The following is an 18,983-nucleotide window of genomic DNA, read 5'->3' as shown; positions in this document are numbered from 1 at the left end:
CTGTTCCTATTCCTGTTTCTCCTCCTGGTCCTCCTCCTCCTGGTCCTCCTCCCAGTCCTCCTCCTCCTCCTGGTTCTCCTCCTGGTCCTCCTCCTCCTGGTCCTCCTCCTGCTTCTCCTCCTCCTCCTGTTTCTCCTCCTGCTCCTCCTCCAACTCCTCCTCCTCCTCCTGTTCCTCTTCGTGTTCCTCCTTCTGCTGCTCCTCCTCCTCCTGCTTCTCCTCCTCCTGAGCCTCCTCCTCCTGGTCCTCCTCCTGGTCCTCCTCCTACAGGTCCTCTTCCTTTTCCTCCTCCTGGTCGTCCTCCTGCTCCTCCTCCTCCTGGTCCTCCTCCTCCTGGTCCTCCTCTTCCTGTTCCGCCTCCTGGTCCTCCTCCTGGTCCTCCTCCTCCAGTTCCTCCTCCTGCTCCTCTTCTTGCTGCTCCTCCTTCTCCTGCTACTCCTCCTGCTCCTCCTCCTCCTGCTCCTCTTCCTTTTCCTCCTCCTGCTCCTCCTCCTCCTCCTCCTGCGCCTCCTCCTCCTGGTCCTCGTCCTTCTGCTCCTCCTCCTGGTCCTCCTCCTCCAGGTCCTCCTCCTGTTCCTCTTTCTGTTCCTCCTCCCGCTCCTTCTCCTCCTATGCCTCCTCCTGCTCCTCCTCCTGCTCCTTCTGCACCTGCTCCTCCTCTTCCTCCTCCTGCTCTTCCTCCTCCTCTTCCTGCTCCTTCTCCAGCTTCTCCTCCAGCTCCTTCTCCTGCTCCTCTTCCTGCTCCTCCTCCTGGTCCTCCTCCTCCTGGTCCTCCTCCTCCAGGTCCTCCTCCTGCTCCTCCTCCTGCTCCTCCTCCTGCTGTCCCTTCTGCTCCTGCTCCTCCTCCTGCTCCTCCTCCGGCTCCTTTACCTCCTGTTCCTCCTCCTCCAACTCCTCCTCCTCCTGCTCCTCCTGCTGTTCCTCCTTCTGCTCCTCCTCCTGGTCCTCCTCCTAGTCCTTCTCCTGCTTCTCCTCCTGCTGCCCCTTCTGCTCCTCCTCCTCCTGCTCCTCCTCCTCCTGTTCCTCTTCCTGTTCCTCCTGTTCCTCCTCCTGCTCCTATTCCTGTTTCTCCTCCTGGTCCTCCTCCTCCTCCTGGTTCTCCTCCTGGTCCTCCTCCTCCTGCTCCTCCTCCTGCTTCTCCTCCTCCTCCTGTTTCTCCTCCTGCTCCTCCTCCAACTCCTCCTCCTCCTCCTGTTCCTCTTCGTGTTCCTCCTTCTGCTGATCCTCCTCCTCCTGTTCCTCCTCCTCCTCCTCCTCCTCCTCCTCCTGCTCCTCCTGCTCCTCCTCCTGCTGCTCCTCCTCCTCCTGAGCCTCCTCCTCCTGGTCGTCCTCCTGCTCCTCCTCCTCCGGGTCCTCCTCCTCCTGGTCCTCCTCTTCTTGTTCCGCCTCCTGGTCCTCCTCCTGTTCCTCCTCCTGCTCCTCTTCTTGCTGCTCCTCCTTCTCCTGCTCCTCCTCCTGCTCCTCCTCCTCCTGCTCCTCTTCCTTTTCCTCCTCCTGCTCCTCCTCCTCCTCCTCCTGCGCCTCCTCCTCCTGGTCGTCCTCCTGCTCCTCCTCCTCCGGGTCCTCCTCCTCCTGGTCCTCCTCTTCCTGTTCCGCCTCCTGGTCCTCCTCCGCCAGTTCCTCCTCCTGCTCCTCTTCTTGCTGCTCCTCCTTCTCCTGCTCCTCCTCCTGCTCCTCTTCCTCCTGCTCCTCTTCCTTTTCCTCCTCCTGCTCCTCCTCCTCCTCCTCCTGCGCCTCCTCCTCCTGGTCCTCGTCCTTCTGGTCCTCCTCCTCCAGGTCCTCCTCCTGTTCCTCCTTCTGTTCGTCCTCCCGCTCCTTCTCCTCCTATGCCTCCTCCTGCTCCTCCTCCTGCTCCTTCTGCACCTGCTCCTCCTCTTCCTCCTCCTGCTCTTCCTCCTCCTCTTCCTGCTCCTTCTCCAGCTTCTCCTCCAGCTCCTTCTCCTGCTCCTCCTCCTGTTCCTCCTCCTGGTCCTCCTCCTGCTCCTCCTCCTGCTCCTTTACCTCCTGTTCCTCCTCCTCCAACTCCTCCTCCTCCTGCTCCTCCTCCTATTCCTCCTTCTGCTCCTCCTCCTGGTCCTCCTCCTAGTCCTTCTCCTGCTCCTCCTCCTGCTGCTCCTTCTGCTCCTCCTCCTCCTGCTCCTCCACCTCCTGTTCCTCTTCCTGTTCCTCCTGTTCCTCCTCCTGTTCCTATTCCTGTTTCTCCTCCTGGTCCTCCTCCTCCTGGTCCTCCTCCTTGTCCTCCTCCTCCTCCTGGTTCTCCTCCTGGTCCTCCTCCTCCTGCTCCTCCTCCTGCTTCTCCTCCTCCTCCTGTTTCTCCTCCTGCTCCTCCTCCAACTCCTCCTCCTCCTCCTGTTCCTCTTCGTGTTCCTCTTTCTGCTGCTCCTCCTCCTCCTGTTCCTCCTCCTCCTCCTGTTCCTCCTCCTCCTCCTGTTTCTCTTCCTGTTCCTCCTCCTGTTCCTCCTCCTGCTCCTATTCCTGTTCCTCCTCCTGGTCCTCCTCCTCCTGGTCCTCCTGGTCCTCCTCCTCCTCCTCCTGATCCTCCTCCTCCTGCTCCTCCTGATGCTCCTCCTCCTCCTGCTCCTCCTCCTCCTGCTCCTCCTCCTGCTCCTTTACCTCCTGTTTCTCCTCCTCCAACTCCTCCTCCTCCTGTTCCTCCTCCTGCTCCTCCTCCTGTTCCTCCTTCTGCCCCTCCTTCTGGTCCTCCTCCTGCTCCTCCTCCTGCTCCTCCCCCTCCTGCTTCTCCTCCTGCTGCTCCTCCTCCTGCTGCTCCTCCTCCTCCTGCTCCTCTTACTCTTTTTGCTCCTTCTGCTCTTCCTCCTCCTCCTGCTTCTCCTGCTTCTCCTCCTGCTTCTCCTCCTCCTCCTCCTGGTCCTCCTCTTCTATTTTCTTTCCCCCCTTCACCTTCTTCTCCCTCTCCTCCTTCCTTTTTCTTTCTTCTTCGTCGTAGTTGTCTTCGTCTTCTTCGTCTTCTCGTCTTCTTCATTGTCATCTTCCTCCTCCTCCTCCTCCTCCTCCTCCTGTTCCTTCTTCTCCTTATCGGGATCCATCCACCTTTCTGCTGGCCCCTTGGGCCTGGGGCAGGCGTCGGGAGGTTGCATATGGAGGCAGGAGGGCACCCAGTCTGGGGAGAGGCCGTGGTGGGCCATGTCACTGCGGGCGGCCCTGGGGTGTCACTTGTCGGTCTGCTGCTGTGTCGCCTGTTTCCTCTCTCCTTCCCGCTGGCTCCAGGGGCAGATGCAGAGAAAGTGCAGATGTGGCGTCGGAGAGGCGGGCTCTTGGGTCTGCGTGACTCGATGCCGACCCTCTGCCGACTGCCCGCCACGCAGAGGCCCTCCCAGGGTCCGCGGGGCCACAGGGGCTGGCCGCTGCTGGCTCCGTCCCAAGAACTCACGCTGGACAAATCCATGGGGACCGAGCGGCCTGTGAGGAGAGCTCAGGGCCGCCCCCGGCCGCTCGCTGCCCTAGCAGGGTCCTGCTGCCTCTGACAGGGGCCGGCCCTGCAGCCCGGGCTGGCCTCCTCTCCTGCGGCCGCTGGGCTTTGGCCCGCACCGCCCACCGTGACCCCGGACAGCCTCGGACTGTCTGGACGGTCGCCCGTCTGAGGCCCTGCTGAGGGGCCCTGGCCGGCTCTGGCCCCTGCCAGCACCGGCACCACCAGGAAGCCCCAGAGTGGACGGGCATTGGGGACACGGCCCAGGAAAGCCCTTGCAGGAGCCGTGGCACGCGGCGCTGGCCGGGACGTGGGTCTCTCTCGGGGCACGGCCGCCCCCGTCCATCTCTCTAGACATGTCTGACTGCTGAGAGGCCGGGAAGGGGCCTGGCTTCAAATTAATGAGCTGCCTGATTTATTTATGTTCAGATGAGGCCATTTATTCTATGTATCGAGAGTCAGTGTTGTATTTGGATACTAATGTTTTTAACGTCTTTCCTGGCCCGTGACTCATCGAGCATCTGTCACCCCAAGTCACTGAGGGCTGGGCTGGCGCTCGCCATCAGCCCCGTTCAGGCTTGATCAGAGACGCCTTGGCCACTCCGAGCCACACAGCTCCCTTGGCCTGGGGCCAGGCCCCGCGGGGAGCGGGAGCTGACCTCTCGGACACGCGGGAGCCCGCTGGCTGACGGGAGCAGAGCTATCCCCCACGCAGGCCGAGCCACCGGGTCTGAGAGCCGCTCGCACCCTGGAGTGGGGCCGTGCTCTTCCCGGGGCTGGGCTGTCCCAGGAGCCCCCGGCTGCTGGCTGGGACCCTGGGCAGTCTCTGGGGCTGCTCAGAACCCGGGAGAGCGAGGGCATGGGCGGCACATGCGGGAGTGACCAGAGGACCGAGCCAGTCTCTGAGGAACCTGCAGGGTGAGGGTAGGACGGCTGCCCTGCCCGTGCCCCCTCGCCGCCCCGTCCCTCCCAGGGGAGGGGAGGGGAGAGGTGGGTCTTTCCGCTCGTGTTTGCTTCGGTGGCCAGAGGGGACTCGGCTGGGCAGTCGGGGTGGCCAGCGGGCAGCCGGGTCTGGCCTGGATGTGCCCGGCTCAGACGGGCACACGGGAAACAGCCGCCAGGAGCAGCTGAGGGCTGTGGGGGTCCGTGCGGCTGCGTGAGGACGAGGTTCTGGGGCCACTGCCGGCCGAGGTGACGCGGGCCAGGGTAGACACCCCATCACTTTATCTGCGCCCTGGGCCCTGTGTGCGAAGGGGGACGGGTCCGAGGGAGCCTCAGCTCGGGCCCAGGGTCCCGGGGTTCAGTCTGTTAGGTTGGAGCCCGCTCCTCAGCTGGGGAGGCAGGATGGGGATCAGGCACTGGCCTGCACGCAGCTGACCTGGGTTCTACCTCATCTGAGTCCCAAGACCCAAGTGACCCCGAGAACAGAGCCACGAGTGAGCCTGTGCACTGAGCTAGGTGTCAGCCCTGAGCACTGAGCCAGGAGTCATCCCTGAGCACAGAGCCAGGAGTGACCCTGAGCACAGAGTTGGGAGTCAGCCCTGAGCACTGAGCCAGGAGTCAGCCCTTGAGCACAGAGCCAGGAGTGACCCTGAGCACAGAGGTGGGAGTCAGCCCTGAGCCCTGCTGGGCGTGGTGTTTGAAACCCGTCAATCAAACAAAACAGTGGTGAGTCTGAAGTGAGCAGGGGCCGGCGGGGAGGAGGTCGGGAAGCTTCTCTGCCCCACGGGCTGCTCCCGGCCGAGTCTCTCAGTCCAGCACTGGCCCCGCCTGCATGGTGAGAAGCTTTGCGAGCCCGGCAGAAGGGGGCAGCTTCAGAGCTGGGCCAGACAGGGCAGAGGGTCCCCGGGCCCCCGAGGGTGTCAGTTTTGATGGTATTTACTGCACGTGGGAGCGGCAGGCGGCAGGGTCCTGAGGCCCCAGGATTGAACGAGGGTCCTTAGCTCCCCCCCGAGGAGAGTGTCCTGCAGGTGGTAGATCCCTCCGAGAGCAGGGGGCCGGCCCTCACGCGACCCTCGAGCCTGGGCTGCGTTTCCCGCCCAGCAGGGGAGACGCTCCCCAACAGCCGAGTACCCGGGTACCCATTTTCCCACGGAGACCGCCCAGGAGGGGCTGTGCTGACCAGGAGCAGTGGCCAGTGCCCGGCCACTCCTGGACAGGCCGTGTCTGTCGGGACTCTGCCACTGCACCCGCGCCCGGGTCAAGGCAGGCGGCTCGAAGCCCCCACAGGGAAGAGCCCCCGGGGGGCCGGGCGGGTGTTTGCCGGGCAGCACTGGTCACTAAGAGGCTGCCCCAGCCCTGGCCACCGCCCCGCAGGCCCTCCCCGGTGCCCAGATGCCCACGTGGCGCCCGGGCCGGGGGGAGTGACGCCGGCCCGTCCGTGAGGCCATCGCCGACCTTCCCGCCTCCGCGGTCTCCACATGCGTGTTGGTGCGTGCAGCCCCTGGCGCCCACAGAGGCCCGGGCCTTGCGTCTGTCTCCCAACAATGCCAGCTTTGGACTTAGACACCCACGGCAGCCCCCACACTGGGCCGCCAGCCCTAGAGCCGTCCCGACCCGAACCCAGTCCCAGCGCCGACCGCTCCTCGGCCTCTCTCGGGGGAAGCGCTTTTCCTCTGTCTCAAACTCTCCACAGGCTTGTGTCGTTCACACACTAACGAGAGCCGCGGCCTAACCCAGCCCCTAAAACGCCCTTTTGAGATGTGAAGACTTACAGCCACAGGGTGCGGATTAACCTCCACCCCGTTTGTTTCTCACGGAAAGGTTCATGCAGTGTTTGTTCACGTCTCACGTGGAAATATTCTGTCCGGAAAATCAGAGCTGTGGAGAGGAAGGAACGAGGTCTCACTTTCAAGGGAAGTCTGATGGGGCAGGTGTAGTTGACTCAGACCCTGAGTGCTCAGGATCGCTCCTGGCTCAGTGCTTAGGCTGACTCCCGGCTCTGTGCTCAGGGCTGACTCCTGGCTCAGTGCTCAGGGCTGACTCCCAGCTCGGTGCTCAGGGCTGACTCCTGGCTCTGTGCTCAGGGCTGACTCCCAGCTCTGTGCTCAGGACTGACTCCCAGCTCTGTGCTCAGGGCTGACTCCCAGATCAGTGTTCAGGACTGACTCCCAGCTCTGTGCTCAGAGTCCCTCCTGGCAGGGCTCAGCGGCCACAGTGGTGCTGCGATGGAACCTGGGCTGGCTGTGTGCTTGGCCAGCACCTTGACCCCGAACTCTCTCTGCCTGGTGGTGAGTAGTTTTCAAGGCAGGTAAGGCTGAGCCCCGCGCGGCAGCAGTCCTTGTTCTCGGCTCTGCTGGGATTGGGCTGTGCTCGCGCGTGAATCGTTAGAGGACGCAGAGAAGCTCGTTCCCTCCCGGTGACGCTCCAGGTGTGGCTTCAGTCCAAGCTCACAGACTGCGGTGGTGTGTCTGTACACACACACCGTGGAAGTGTGCTCTCCGCGTGACAGGAGAGTGCCGAGTTTGGGCTTTCATGTGTCCAAGTTGGCAAAATATTAATGGTGGCGAAAGCACTTGCTGCTGCGGGGCCTGGTGCTCAAGAGACCAGCTGTGTGTGGGCACCTGCAAAATGAAGACGTACACAATTGTCACAGTGTTGTTCCAGACACGTTATTTTTGTCTCTGCTGAGCAAATAACTGATTCTATAGGCATTCCCGCATAATTTGCATTTTACTGATGGTAACTAAGAGATCGCAAGTAACTCACGACTGAGATCTTCACAAGGGCACAAAGCCTCAAAATACATTCGCAAAGAGCCATAGCAGGGTTCGGGGAGAGAGAGAGCACGGGGAATGTGCTTGCCTGGCATGCCCCGGCCCCCCACTAACACACACACATGCTAACACACACAGGCCCATGCACACACACGCACATGCACACACATGCTAACACACACACACGCACACACACACTAACACACACACGCTAACACACACAGGCCCATGCACACACACACGCACATGCACACACATATGCACACACACACGCACACACACGCTAACACACACAGGCCCATGCACACACACATGCACACATACGCACACACGCACACACATGCTAACACACACAGGCCCATGCACACACACATGCACACATACGCACACACATGCTAACACACACGCTAACACACAGGCCCATGCACACACACGCACATGCACACACACACGCACACACACGCACACACACACTAACACACACACACGCTAACGCACAGCAGGCAGCCCCAGGTGACCTTCGTGGGTCTTGCCGGGAGGAGGCTCGGGTTCGGGTGGGGCTGTGGGGCTCTGAGAGGAGGAGTGTGTAGAGGGTGAGAGGGTGCTGGGTGCTGTTCGGCCCGACCCATCTCTGCTCAGGCATAGTTTGGCTCAGGAGACAGTGCTCTCTCCTCCTCTGTGATGGAGGTTTCTAGAAGGGAGTGGGGCCAGGCGCACTCATGAGGCAGCCCCGCTCGCGCCTTAGGTCCACAGACAGTCTGTGTGAGACGGGGCCGAGCGTCTGTGCCGACCCGTTAAACCCACGGGCGTCACGAAGGCCCCGTGGACGGCGGCTCAGGCTCAGGGCTCAGGCAGGCATGTGCCGAGACCCACGGGCACGGCCCTGGAGCCTGGGCGTAAACGCAGGGGTCCTTCTTTCCTGGAACTCCGAACGTCTTCCCAGCTTGAAGACAGACCTTGCCGAGGGCCAGGCGGTGGCGCCCCCAGGAGACGGAGACGGAAGGGGACGGGCCGCCCGCGCCGGAGTCAGCCCCACGGGGGCGGGCCTGAGCCACGGCCAGCGCGGAATGGCCGGGACCCGCCTCAGTCCGCCTGCAGCTCAGACGTGCTTAGTCCAGACCCGCACACAGGCGCTGCAGAGCCTGAAGTTGGGGGTACTTAGCCTCAAACCCAGCACTCAGGCGGCTGCAGAACCTGAGGTGCGGGGTACTTAGCCTCAGACTCAGCACTCAGGTGGCTGCAGAGCCTGAGGTTGGGAGTACTTAGCTTCAGACTCAGCACTCAGGCAGCTGCAGAGCCTGAGGTTGGGGGTACTTAGTCTCAGACTCAGCACTCAGGCAGCTGCAGAACCCCAGGTTGGGGGAACTTAGCCCCAGACTCAGCACTCAAGCGGCTGCAGAGCCCGTGTTTGGGGGTACTTAGCCTCATACCCGCACACATGTGGTTTTCTGCCCTCAGACTGAGCACACGTGTTCTTTCCCTGTTCTGTGGCTCACACGCCGTCAGTGACGCCAGTGCTCACGGGCAGAAGAGAGCGTCTGTGTGTGAAAGCGACAGTGCAGCCTGGAGCTTCTCTGAGGTAATCACCCAATGCAGCCGGTGCAGGGAGAGCCGGGAAGGCCCGGCAGCACAGAGCCCAGCTCGACAGTGTCGACAGCGCCGGCCCGAAGGAAGGAGCTGGCCAGCAGAAGCACGTGGGACTTTCCTGGCAGAAACGCGCCCTGCGTTTGTGTGCGGTGCAGGGTGACATTCTCTCAGGCTCAGGGCAGCTCTAGGTGATCTCTTTCCAGCTTACAGACAGGGAAGAACGCTGGCCACAGGACACTTGCCTGTGTGATGTTCCAGACGATTCCAGGTCACCCAGACTCACCGGTGCACTGGGGGAGACCGAAGCCCACCTCACGCACTGTGCGCACCGCGGAGGGCCGGGGTTTCCGGAGGAATCCCAGCCAGCGGCTGCCTGCACCAGGGGCTTCGACCCTGACAGGAAAGGATCCACACCCAGAAAACCCGGTTCACGGCACAAACATCCGATTCTGCGGGCAGACGACCACCCCAGGAGGACCGAGGAAATGGAAGGCTACTTGTCAGCGCAATTCCCTCTGCAAGGTTCGGTGTCTATGCCCATGTCCGGTGATACTCAGGGCCCACTCCCGACTGTCCCCGAGGGTCACTCTCAGCAGTGCTCAGGGGACCATGTGCGGTGCTGGGATTCGACCTGGGCCAGCGGCCTACAAGGCAAGTGCTCCCTGCTGAGTGTTCTCCCTGGCCTGCAAGGTTTTGTTTTATTTTATTTTTTGTTTTGGGGCCAGGAGTGCTGGGCGGTGCTCAGTGATGGCTCCTGCCTGGCTCAGGGATCACTCCAGGGGGACCCTCTGGGGTGCCGGGGACAGACCTGGGTCGCTCACGCGCAAGGCAAGCACTCTCCCTGCTGTACGATGGCCCCAGCACCCAAGACTCTAGTTTAACACATTTGTAGGAATGACCCAGACAGGTCGCAATAGCCCCGCAGACAGACGGGGCTGGGTTTGGGGGGGCTGGAGCAGGAGTCAACAAGAATAAGAAGCACTGATTCCGTGTGGGGATTCTGCAACCCACATGCAAGGTGACGACCTTTTCAAATGGGTTGGGGTCGTGCAAGTGTCCAGGACTCTTCTTCCTGGTGTGTCTCTCCCCTACTTAAAGGGCCTTGCAGGCTGGAGAGATCAGCGGTCAGACAGGTGCTGTGCATGTGGCTTCTTGGTCCCCTTGAGCACTGCGGGCATGACCCGGAGGACGAGGCTCCACCAGCTCCCAGAGAAGTGGATACAGAAGCCGCTAAACCCACCTGCACAGGGTGAAACAGAGCCTCCCAGGGCGGGTGTGGGCAGGAGCACGTCACGCAGCCGTGGGGTCTGGGAGGTGGGTCTCAGAGCGTCTTGGACACGTCTGGGGGTCTCTGAAGCTTCTGGGGGTATCTGGAGTGTGTCTTGAGGTATCTGGGGTGTCCGGGTGACTGGGCTGTGGTGGGGCTGAGGGGGTGGGAGGGTCACTCTCTCCTCTCTGGGGTGAGTGCTGGCAGCTGTGTGAACTGCATCATCTACCCGAAGCCGAGAGAGACAGCACACGCCAAGGCGGAGGAAGGTAGAAGTGACCCCTTAGATGGCAGAGTCGTCCCCCTCAGGCCCCTGGGGGTCTCTGCTGATACCTCTGCCAGACCGGGAGAGGGGGCAGACACGCTGGGTGGTCAGGACCGGTGAGGAACTGCATTTGCGGCCGCATGCCTTGACTTCTGCTCCATCCATCCCCCGTGCAGTTCTCAGGCGTGTCTGCGCTGCTGCCAGCAGGTCCTGCTGCCTCTCAGGCTGTCCTGCCGAATCCTGGGAGTTTGGAGAGCTTGCGTACTTTCACCTGAGCTTGGCAGGAGATTTAGTATCGGTCCAAGGCACGGCAGTGGCTGATATGATGTCATGTGGGTCAAATGAAGCAAGATTCCCAATTTGTGCTATTAACATTTCATCTGCAGTTACCCGAGTACATATTGTCTTGTTCAAGTGGCTGATCCCATGTTCCTCCTGTTTTCCGATATTCCTGAATATTCAGAAGGTCTCGAGGCTGAACGCGCTCACAGAGAGGTTGTCTGACATTTTGCAGATTTTATGCGACACCAATTTGGAAGTCAAGTCCTTAATTTAGTGCTCAGATCGGAGAGCGTGTGCAGTTCTGCTCTCTGAGGCAGAGCCCAGCTGCCGGGGAGGCTCTCTGGGATGCCGCAACGGGCCCTGTGAGCAGCGAGTTTTCATGCTCGAAAGTAGAAACACGTCTATTTTTACACCGTGAGATGTGTTCCGTGTACAAGAGTTGTAGAAAAACAAATAAACAACTTTAGGTTTATGCTGTAAAATATTTGGAAAGTCTCCTCAGATAAACCGCCAAGCAGGGAATCAGCCTTGGTCAGTGGCCCGTGGCTGTGTCGGGACAGTAGTCGGGACTCGGGGCTGGCGCCCGGCCAGACAGACACGGGGGAGCCTGGCGCCCAGGGCCAGTGTTGCACACACCGTTTCCTCCTTCGTGTCTTCCCCTGCTGCCGGCATGACCCGGGAAGGTCGTGTCAGGGTCAGCACAGAGGCGAGCCAGTCACCCTCGTAGACGGGCCGTTGGTTCTGCCAGCAGCGGACCCTGTTCCCGAGGCTGTGACTCGGCCCATGGTCCCGGCCTCTGGTTCCAGCCCTTAGACTCGGCACCAAGAGATGCAGCAACTCGCTGCCCTGGGCCTCGGGGAGTTATTCCGTGGACCTGGGCAGTGAATCCCCAAGTCTCCCCAGTAGTCCCGGGCTTCCTCCTGGCCTGCACCCAGGGCTCACCTGAGGGTGTCAGGAGACCTCGCGTGGCTCCAGGGGTCAGACCCAGGGGGGGCACGTGAAGGCAGACCCCTCCCCAATGTGCCGTCTCGGCCTCTGTGACTCTAAAGCCCGAGTGTGTCACCCGCCACCTCCTGCCTGAGCGCTGGGAGCAAACACCCCCTTCCAGCTCCTGGTCCTCTGGCCGGGACCCGGACGGCCCGTTCCCCAAAGCCTCACGTCCAACCTCCTCTCCCCCTGCCAACGGCCAGCACGCCCCTTCGACCTCTCTTGGAGACCCTCAGGTGCCAGCCCCCGCCTCTCCCGGGGAGCGTCTGCGGCTCACCCGAGCGACACCCCAGGGCATGGGAGCTGGGCGGGGGCGTCCCTCAGTGAGGCTGACACAGGGCTACACATCTTCCCAGGTGGGACACGGGCTGGCCCAAGCGTTGAGTTGGCTCGAGGCTCAGGACCCTGTGGGCAGTTCAATGCTCAGTGATGAGAGCACTGGGATGGGAGTCTGGGGACCCGACTGACGCCCGAGCATCATCTTCCCACTGCAGCATCTTCAGGTTCGACGGCTCTGGGCTGGCAGCGGCTCCTGAGATGCAGCTTCGGGCTGTGCCTCCCTCCTGCCCGCCCCTCCCTGGGGCTGCTCCGTGGACCGGGGGGTCTGGAACTGCTCAGGCTCTGAGAGGGAACCAGCTCCAGCTTCTCAGAAGCGGGACTGAGGACCGGCTGGGATGAAGAAAACCAATCCTGGGCACCTGGAGGGAGAGCGGGGAGCGTGTGCGAGGCTGACCAGCGGCTGTGACCCGTGGGCACTCAGTGCCCGACTGCCCTCGTGTCTGGGAAGCTTTTCTCTCCTTCTCCAGCTTGACTTTGTGGCTGGGTCATTCGCGGTCAGCGTGATGGACAGTGACTCTCACTCTCTCCAGGTGGGTCTACAAACACACCCACACGCAGTCTGAAATACACACTACACACGCCTCCTGCCAACACAGTGAAGCTGCAGAGTCAGAACTGACTTAGAATCTTCGCATTGACTAGAAAATAAGAGTTTTATTTTCAGTGTTTCCGTTTCCTGAGACATCATGAAATGGGAAGCCCTTTATGGTAAATAAGAAAATTCCTGGTGGGGAGGAAGGAGGCATGCCCAGCGGGGGCTGGACATCTAGCGTCCACGGCGAAGGAAGCCCAGAGGCATCTCCCATCTCAAGGCCAGATGGGAGGAGGGTCAGCTCTGGCTTATTCCTCAGCTTCATTTGGGATTAGATGGTATGTAGTGCCTTGTTCTTACAGGGAGAGGGGCCGCCCGTGTGCGCGACCAGGATTTCTCTATATGTTTATGCTACCTACATGTGGCATGAGTGCAACATATGCACAGCAAGAAGCATATGCTACACATTGAAGAAACACAAGACCATGTGCTTGCACACACACACACAGAGCCCGGAGTGGGACACACACGTGTAGGTGAGCCTCAGATCTGCCAACACAGGTCCTGAGGATGGGACATGTGTGTGTGTACTCACTGTGTACTCAGATCCCTGAAGGGGACATGTGTGTGTGTGTGTGTGTGTACTCACCATGTACTCAGACCCCTGAGGGGGACATGTGTGTGTGTGTGTGTGTGTGCACTCATACTGTGAACATAGATCCCTGAGGATAGGGCGTGTGTGTGTGTGTGCACTCACCGTGTACTCAGATCCCTGACGGGGACATGTGTGTGTGTGTGTGTGTGTGTGTGTACTCACCATGTACTCAGACCCCTGAGGGGGACATGTGTGTGTATGTGTGTGTGTGCACTCATACTGTGAACATAGATCCCTGAGGATAGGGCGTGTGTGTGTGTGTGTGTGTGCACTCATACTGTGAACATAGATCCCTGAGGATAGGGCGTGTGTGTGTGTGTGTGCACTCACCGTGTACTCAGATCCCTGAGGGGGACGTGTGTGTGTGTGTGTGTGTGTGTGTACTCACCATGTACTCAGACCCCTGAGGGGGACATGTGTGTGTGTGTGTGTGTGCACTCATACTGTGAACATAGATCCCTGAGGATAGGGCGTGTGTGTGTGTGTGTGTGTGCACTCATACTGTGAACATAGATCCCTGAGGATAGGGCGTGTGTGTGTGTGTGTGTGCACTCACCGTGTACTCAGATCCCTGAGGGGGACGTGTGTGTGTGTGTGTGTGTGTACTCACCATGTACTCAGACCCCTGAGGGGGACATGTGTGTGTGTGTATGCACTCATACTGTGAACATAGATCCCTGAGGATAGGGCGTGTGTGTGTGTGTGTGTGTGCACTCACCGTGTACTCAGATCCCTGAGGGGGACGTGTGTGTGTGTGTGTGTGTACTCACCATGTACTCAGACCCCTGAGGGGGACATGTGTGTGTGTGTGTGTGTGTGCACTCATACTGTGAACATAGATCCCTGAGGATAGGGCGTGTGTGTGTGTGTGTGTGTGTGTGTGCACTCACCATGTACTCAGATCCCTGAAGGGGACTCTGTGTGTGTGTGCATGCACACCATGTACACAGACCCCTGAGTTGGGACATGCGTGCTTGTGTACACTCACACTTCTGTCACCTTCTCCGCTGGTCCGTGCTGGTCTGCTTTCATGGCTGCGTGCAGGGGAGAGCCCTGCACGGTCCCTCCTGCCCTGCCCTTTCACCTCACCGCGGGGTGCCCTTCACCCAACCCTGCTGGACGGGCTGACCCGCTCACCCTGGGATGTAAAGTTCCTCTCCCGTGCCCTCACCACCTGTCCCCACCACGCTCATATTTCCTGTCTCTTAGCCCAGGGCTGTGTGCCCGTCTGTGGAGCGTCTGTGCCACGCGCTCTTCCTCCCCACGGCCGGGTCCCCTCCTTCCCAGCCCTCCCGCAGCCCGTCGTCTGCTCACGGCACGTTTCTCCGGGCTGGCAGATCTTCCTCCAGAGGCGGGTGCATGTGCACACGTGTACTGTGTGTGTACATGCGCGTGCATGCGCGTGTGCATGTGTACACGTGTGCACTGCGTACATGTGCATGCACGTGTGTGCGTGTACATGTGCATGCATGTGTGCGCATGTGTGTGCGTGTGCACACGTGTGCGTGTGTGTGTGTATACTCTCATTGGTCACTGTTGAGTACTCTGAGAACCCATGACCTGAGGATTCTTTTCTTCTCTTTCCAAATTTAATCTTGTTAAAGCACCACGAGCTGCAGCGTCCTTCATAGTTGGGTTTTTGACGTGCAACATCCCACCACCAGTCCCGCCACCAGCGCCAACGCCCCACCCCAGGGCCCAGGTTCCCTCTTCTGCCCCCATCCCGGCCCCGGCCTGCCTCGTGACAGGCACCTTTTAATTCTGGTTATTACAATTGGGTCTTGTGACCTCAGTGCTGCCGACCCTGAGTATTTAGCTCTGTCAGCCCCAGGCCCCGGCCTCTGGCCCTGCCGCTTCTCGTTCTCTGCGCCCTCCCCATCGCTCCGCTTCTTTCCTTCTCCCTGTGCGTGGGGCCAAGGATGGTCTGGGTACCCCCCCATTGCATTTCCTCACCCAATTCCCTAAATACACGTACAGGTGACACCGTCTGTGCTTGTGCTTCCGGCTCACTTCACTTAGTAGATCTTCCAGTTCCACCCACGTTGCAGCAAACCGCATGTTTTCGTCTTTCCTTGCAGCTGTGTAGTATTCCACCGTGTGTATACGCCACTTCTCCGTGACCCATGGCCTGCTGCCGGGCATCCAGGCTCACTCCGTACCCCAGCCGCTGCAGTGAAGGCATCGTGCATCCGTCCTCCTGAACAAGTACTTTTCGGTCCTGGGGCACAGACCCAGAAGTGGGGTTGCTGTTGTGTGACGCGACAGCTCACATTAAGCTTACTGAGGACTCTCCATACTCTTTTCCGCAGGGCTGAACCCGACGACACTCCCACCGGCAGTGGACGAGAGCCTAGAGGAGCTCTGGGACTTGCCGTCCCTTCCGCCTCGGTTGTGAGTGTTCCCGTTGGTTCCCTGGAGCCGTCGTGCGGGCTCAGCTCTGCCCCCTCCTGCAGACCCTCGGGCCTCTGGAGCGTGTGTCCACAGGTATCGAATGACCCACCCGGTGCCTCACCCAGAGTTCGTCATGTCTGTTCTGTGATTGTGGGAAACTATTTTGGAAATAACACACAGCGGCACTGAGAAGCAAACCCCGTCTATAAATATATCCACAATCTGTTCCCTGCGACACGAGACTCTGGGGCCAGCGTGCTCTGCTGTGTTTGCACTCGCACCCTGGTCCTCCGGAGCCCCCGGGCACCGTCTGCTCCCACCGCCGCCTGGAAGCTGCTTGCAGGCCCGAGTCTTGCTGGGGCCTTTCCGTGGCATTTTCAGTCAGGAGCCCCCTGAGGAGCAGAGCTGGGGACATGAGGCTGCGGAGGGTCACTGGTGACGGGGGCCTGTCCGGGCAGGGCCTCGCCGGGCAGTCTGGCTGCTCAGGCCAGGTCATGACCCCCGGCGCAGGGGGGAGGGGCCTGTGTCTCGGCCGTGCCAGGAGAGCAGAGTCCAGCCCGTCCACCTGCCCAGCACTTGGCCCTCCAGGGGCAGCCCGCCCGCCTCCTCCAGGGTCATGGCGCTGCGGCGTCCGGTGGGAGCCTCTGCGTCCACCTGCTGTGACAGGGTTCGACAGTGGCCATGGGGGCCTGAGCCCTGTGGCCATCTCTCTGCGTCCTTCCAGCGCACAGCCAGCTCTCGTCTCGAACCCGGGGGCTGAGGAGCAGCCCCGAGCCTAGAGGCTTGGGGGAGGGTCCGGGTCCCGGCGGTGACCCCAAACCATGTCATGGCCGGCTGGTCCTTCCCAGCTTGGCGCCAAGTGGTCGGGTGGGAGGCCAGTCCCCTCGCTCCTCCTGCAGGAGGACGGGCTGGGAGCAGCCGTTGGCACCCGAGAGAGGCAGGCGGTGCGGGAGCTGGACCCCGATAGCCCGGCGCTGGGAACCCGTCTCTCCCGGACACGCACGGCCTGGCCTGGGCCACAGTGGGAGTCACGGGGACCACACCCCGCAGGGCTCATGAGGGCCTCGTGCAGGGCCCTGGGGGCCCGTCCACCACCTGGTGCCAGGCGGGCCTGTCCGCGGGCCCACCCCTGGCTGGGGCCTCTCGGGGTGGGGGCCTCCCTGGCAGCTCCCGGGAGCTGCAGACCCCGGGCCCCCCGCCCTGCCTCGCAGGCCCGGCTCTGGGGCACGTCCTCGCTTGGCGAGCGCCTGCCCTTCCTGGGGGAGCCGTGAGCCGTGCCCACCCTGCCGGGCAGCCTGTGTGGCCTCAGCTCCAGGCCCGCCGGGGACGCTGCAGCTGGCCCTGGGGCCCGGGCCTTTGCCGCCCAGTTCTCGGACCGGCCTCTGCCCGCCACGCCTTCTCCCTGCGAGGGGACCCCCACACTGCACGCCGCTCCGTCGCCCTGTCCGGATGTGAGCTCGCAGCAGTGGGGCTGGGCTCGGGCCTCCTGTGCTCTGCCCTGGGGGCGAGCGGGTCCCTGCTCCCTCCTGCCCCGCCCAGGGTGCCCCCCGCCCCCACAGCCAGAGACCACGGCCTGCGCTGGGCCGGGACTGTCCAGTGAGAGGCTGCGGGCGGCTGGGTTCTGGCTGTGTGCTGCCTGCGAGCAGACTCCCCGCACGTCCCGCCGTGCGCGCGTGGACTCGGCCCCTCCGCTGGAGGCGGGCTGAGCTCTCCACAGCGAGCGAGCGGAGAACCTGGACGCCCCCTGCTCTGGGGACCCCGCCCCAGCGAAGGCAGCGGGGAAACAGATTCCCGGGGAGGGACGGTTCTGCGGGGAATCCCCTCGGCAGGGGCCGGTGGCTCAGACCCCTGATCCCTCCGCGGGCTCTGCGGGCCGGCGGGGTGGGGGGTGGGGCAGCCGGGCCCCAGGGGCCTCCTGCAGGTGTGAGCTCTGTGTCCCGCACCGCCCTAGAGGCCCCGGGCGCCCTGGGCACAGGAGGGTGAGCCCGACCCCGGAGTGGCCTGGTCAGTTCCTGTCCGAGACCTGAGACGCAGCACCACGGTGACCCAGGCAGGGGGAGAAATCAGGAAGGACGAGGAAGAGGCTGCTGACGTCTGCCTGGCTGGAGGCGACCGACTCTCACACTGCTCTAAGACACACCCATTGCAGTGCTCCCCACCGATGAGGCCAGGTGGGAGAGGCCAGAGGGGAGAGGCCAGAGAGGGGAGGTTGGGAGGAGGGGAGAGGCCAGAGGGGAGAGGCCAGAGAGGGGAGGTTGGGAGGAGGGGAGAGGCCAGAGGGGAGAGGCCAGAGGGGGGAGGTTGGGAGGAGGGGAGAGGCCAGAGGGGAGAGGCCAGAGGGGAGAGGCCAGAGGGGGGAGGTTGGGAGGAGGGGAGAGGCCGGAGGGGGGAGGCAGAGGGGAGAGGCCAGAGGGGGGAGGTTGGGAGGAGGGGAGAGGCCGGAGCGGGGGCGGGGGGGAAGGAGGGGAGTGGCCAGAGGGGGGTCAGAGGGGAGGGTCGGAGGGAAGCAGTGGGTCGCGCCCGTTTGGGCTGCTGTGCGGGGCCGGGTCCCCTCTGGGAGGTGCTGGGGTCAGGGTGCACGTGTGTGTCCAGAGCTGGGGACACTGGGCGTGTGGCCTTTCTGGCAGGGGCCACACCGGGAACGTCCGCTGAACCCTCGAGGCCAGACACAGGGCAAGTGGCTCCAGCTCCCGCCCACCATTTGGGGGGGGGGGGGCAACTGGCCACCCCCGTCCCGCGGGCCCCGCGGGGCTCTCAGAGACTGGACAGGAGGCTCCTGGCTTGGAGGGAGCTCTGCCTTCCGAGGGGACTCCAGCATTGTGACCGGCCCCAGCCCGAAGGCCCTGCTGGGGCTGACAGGGGCTCAGGGCTGGGGGCACCAGCCCCGCCCGGAGCAGGGGGACCCCAGCCCCCATCACCAGGCTCCCTGCAGCCACAGGGACTGCCCTGGGCAGGCCGTGAGCACGGGCGGGTGGGACCAGCTCTCAGGCCCAGCTCCCAGGGGCCCGAGGGAGGGATGGGGGCTCAGGAGGCCTGGGGGGTGCTCCGGGAGGCCTTGCTATTTCCTGGGAAGCAACTCTGGGCTCTTGGCTCTGATAAGCAACTGAGTCCCACAAAGCAGCTTTCCCAGGGGAGCTGGGGGGCGCCCAGGGGAGCAGCCCGGCCCTCTCTGGAGAAAGGCTTCCAAGCCGCGTCCTCCTGGGGACGGGCCGCAGCCATTTTATCTGATTTTACCTGTGCTTAAAAAGTCTCTGACACTTGTAAATAAATCATAATTCTAGAGCCGTTGGTTTGAAAAATGACATTTAAATATCTCCGTCAGAGTGCAGAAAGTATGAGTTTTTCCAAAATGAGTTCACGAGGAGTTCACAGATAAAATTCCTCCAAGATTAAAATTGCATTTTGTAATATGCCTGGACAGACTCCAATACCTAGCATATCACCAAAGAAATGAGAGGCAGCCCTTCCTCAGGGTCCCCAATGCTTCCTCGTCTTAAGCTGGCTATGATTCAAACAAAAATGTTGACTGCAG

The 18,983-nt window shown here is 62.0% G+C and overlaps 1 protein-coding gene across 1 annotated transcript; it reads left to right on the top strand.

Annotated features, from left to right (window-relative positions):
* Positions 1-17: 17 nt before the first annotated feature.
* On the top strand, positions 18-17,157 carry LOC129401865 (basic proline-rich protein-like; the record flags this gene model as incomplete). Its single annotated transcript, XM_055124779.1, has 7 exons — positions 18-170; positions 231-519; positions 706-1,374; positions 1,459-1,679; positions 16,663-16,718; positions 16,761-16,902; positions 17,011-17,157. Coding segments are annotated over 7 exons (1,677 nt in total), but the record flags the coding sequence as incomplete, so codon positions are not given.
* Between the last annotated feature and the right edge of the window lie 1,826 nt (positions 17,158-18,983).

The sequence above is a fragment of the Sorex araneus genome, chromosome 2 (assembly GCF_027595985.1).
Source record: "Sorex araneus isolate mSorAra2 chromosome 2, mSorAra2.pri, whole genome shotgun sequence".
Taxonomy (NCBI): domain Eukaryota; kingdom Metazoa; phylum Chordata; class Mammalia; order Eulipotyphla; family Soricidae; genus Sorex; species Sorex araneus.
This window is presented reverse-complemented; position numbering and strand designations above follow the sequence as displayed.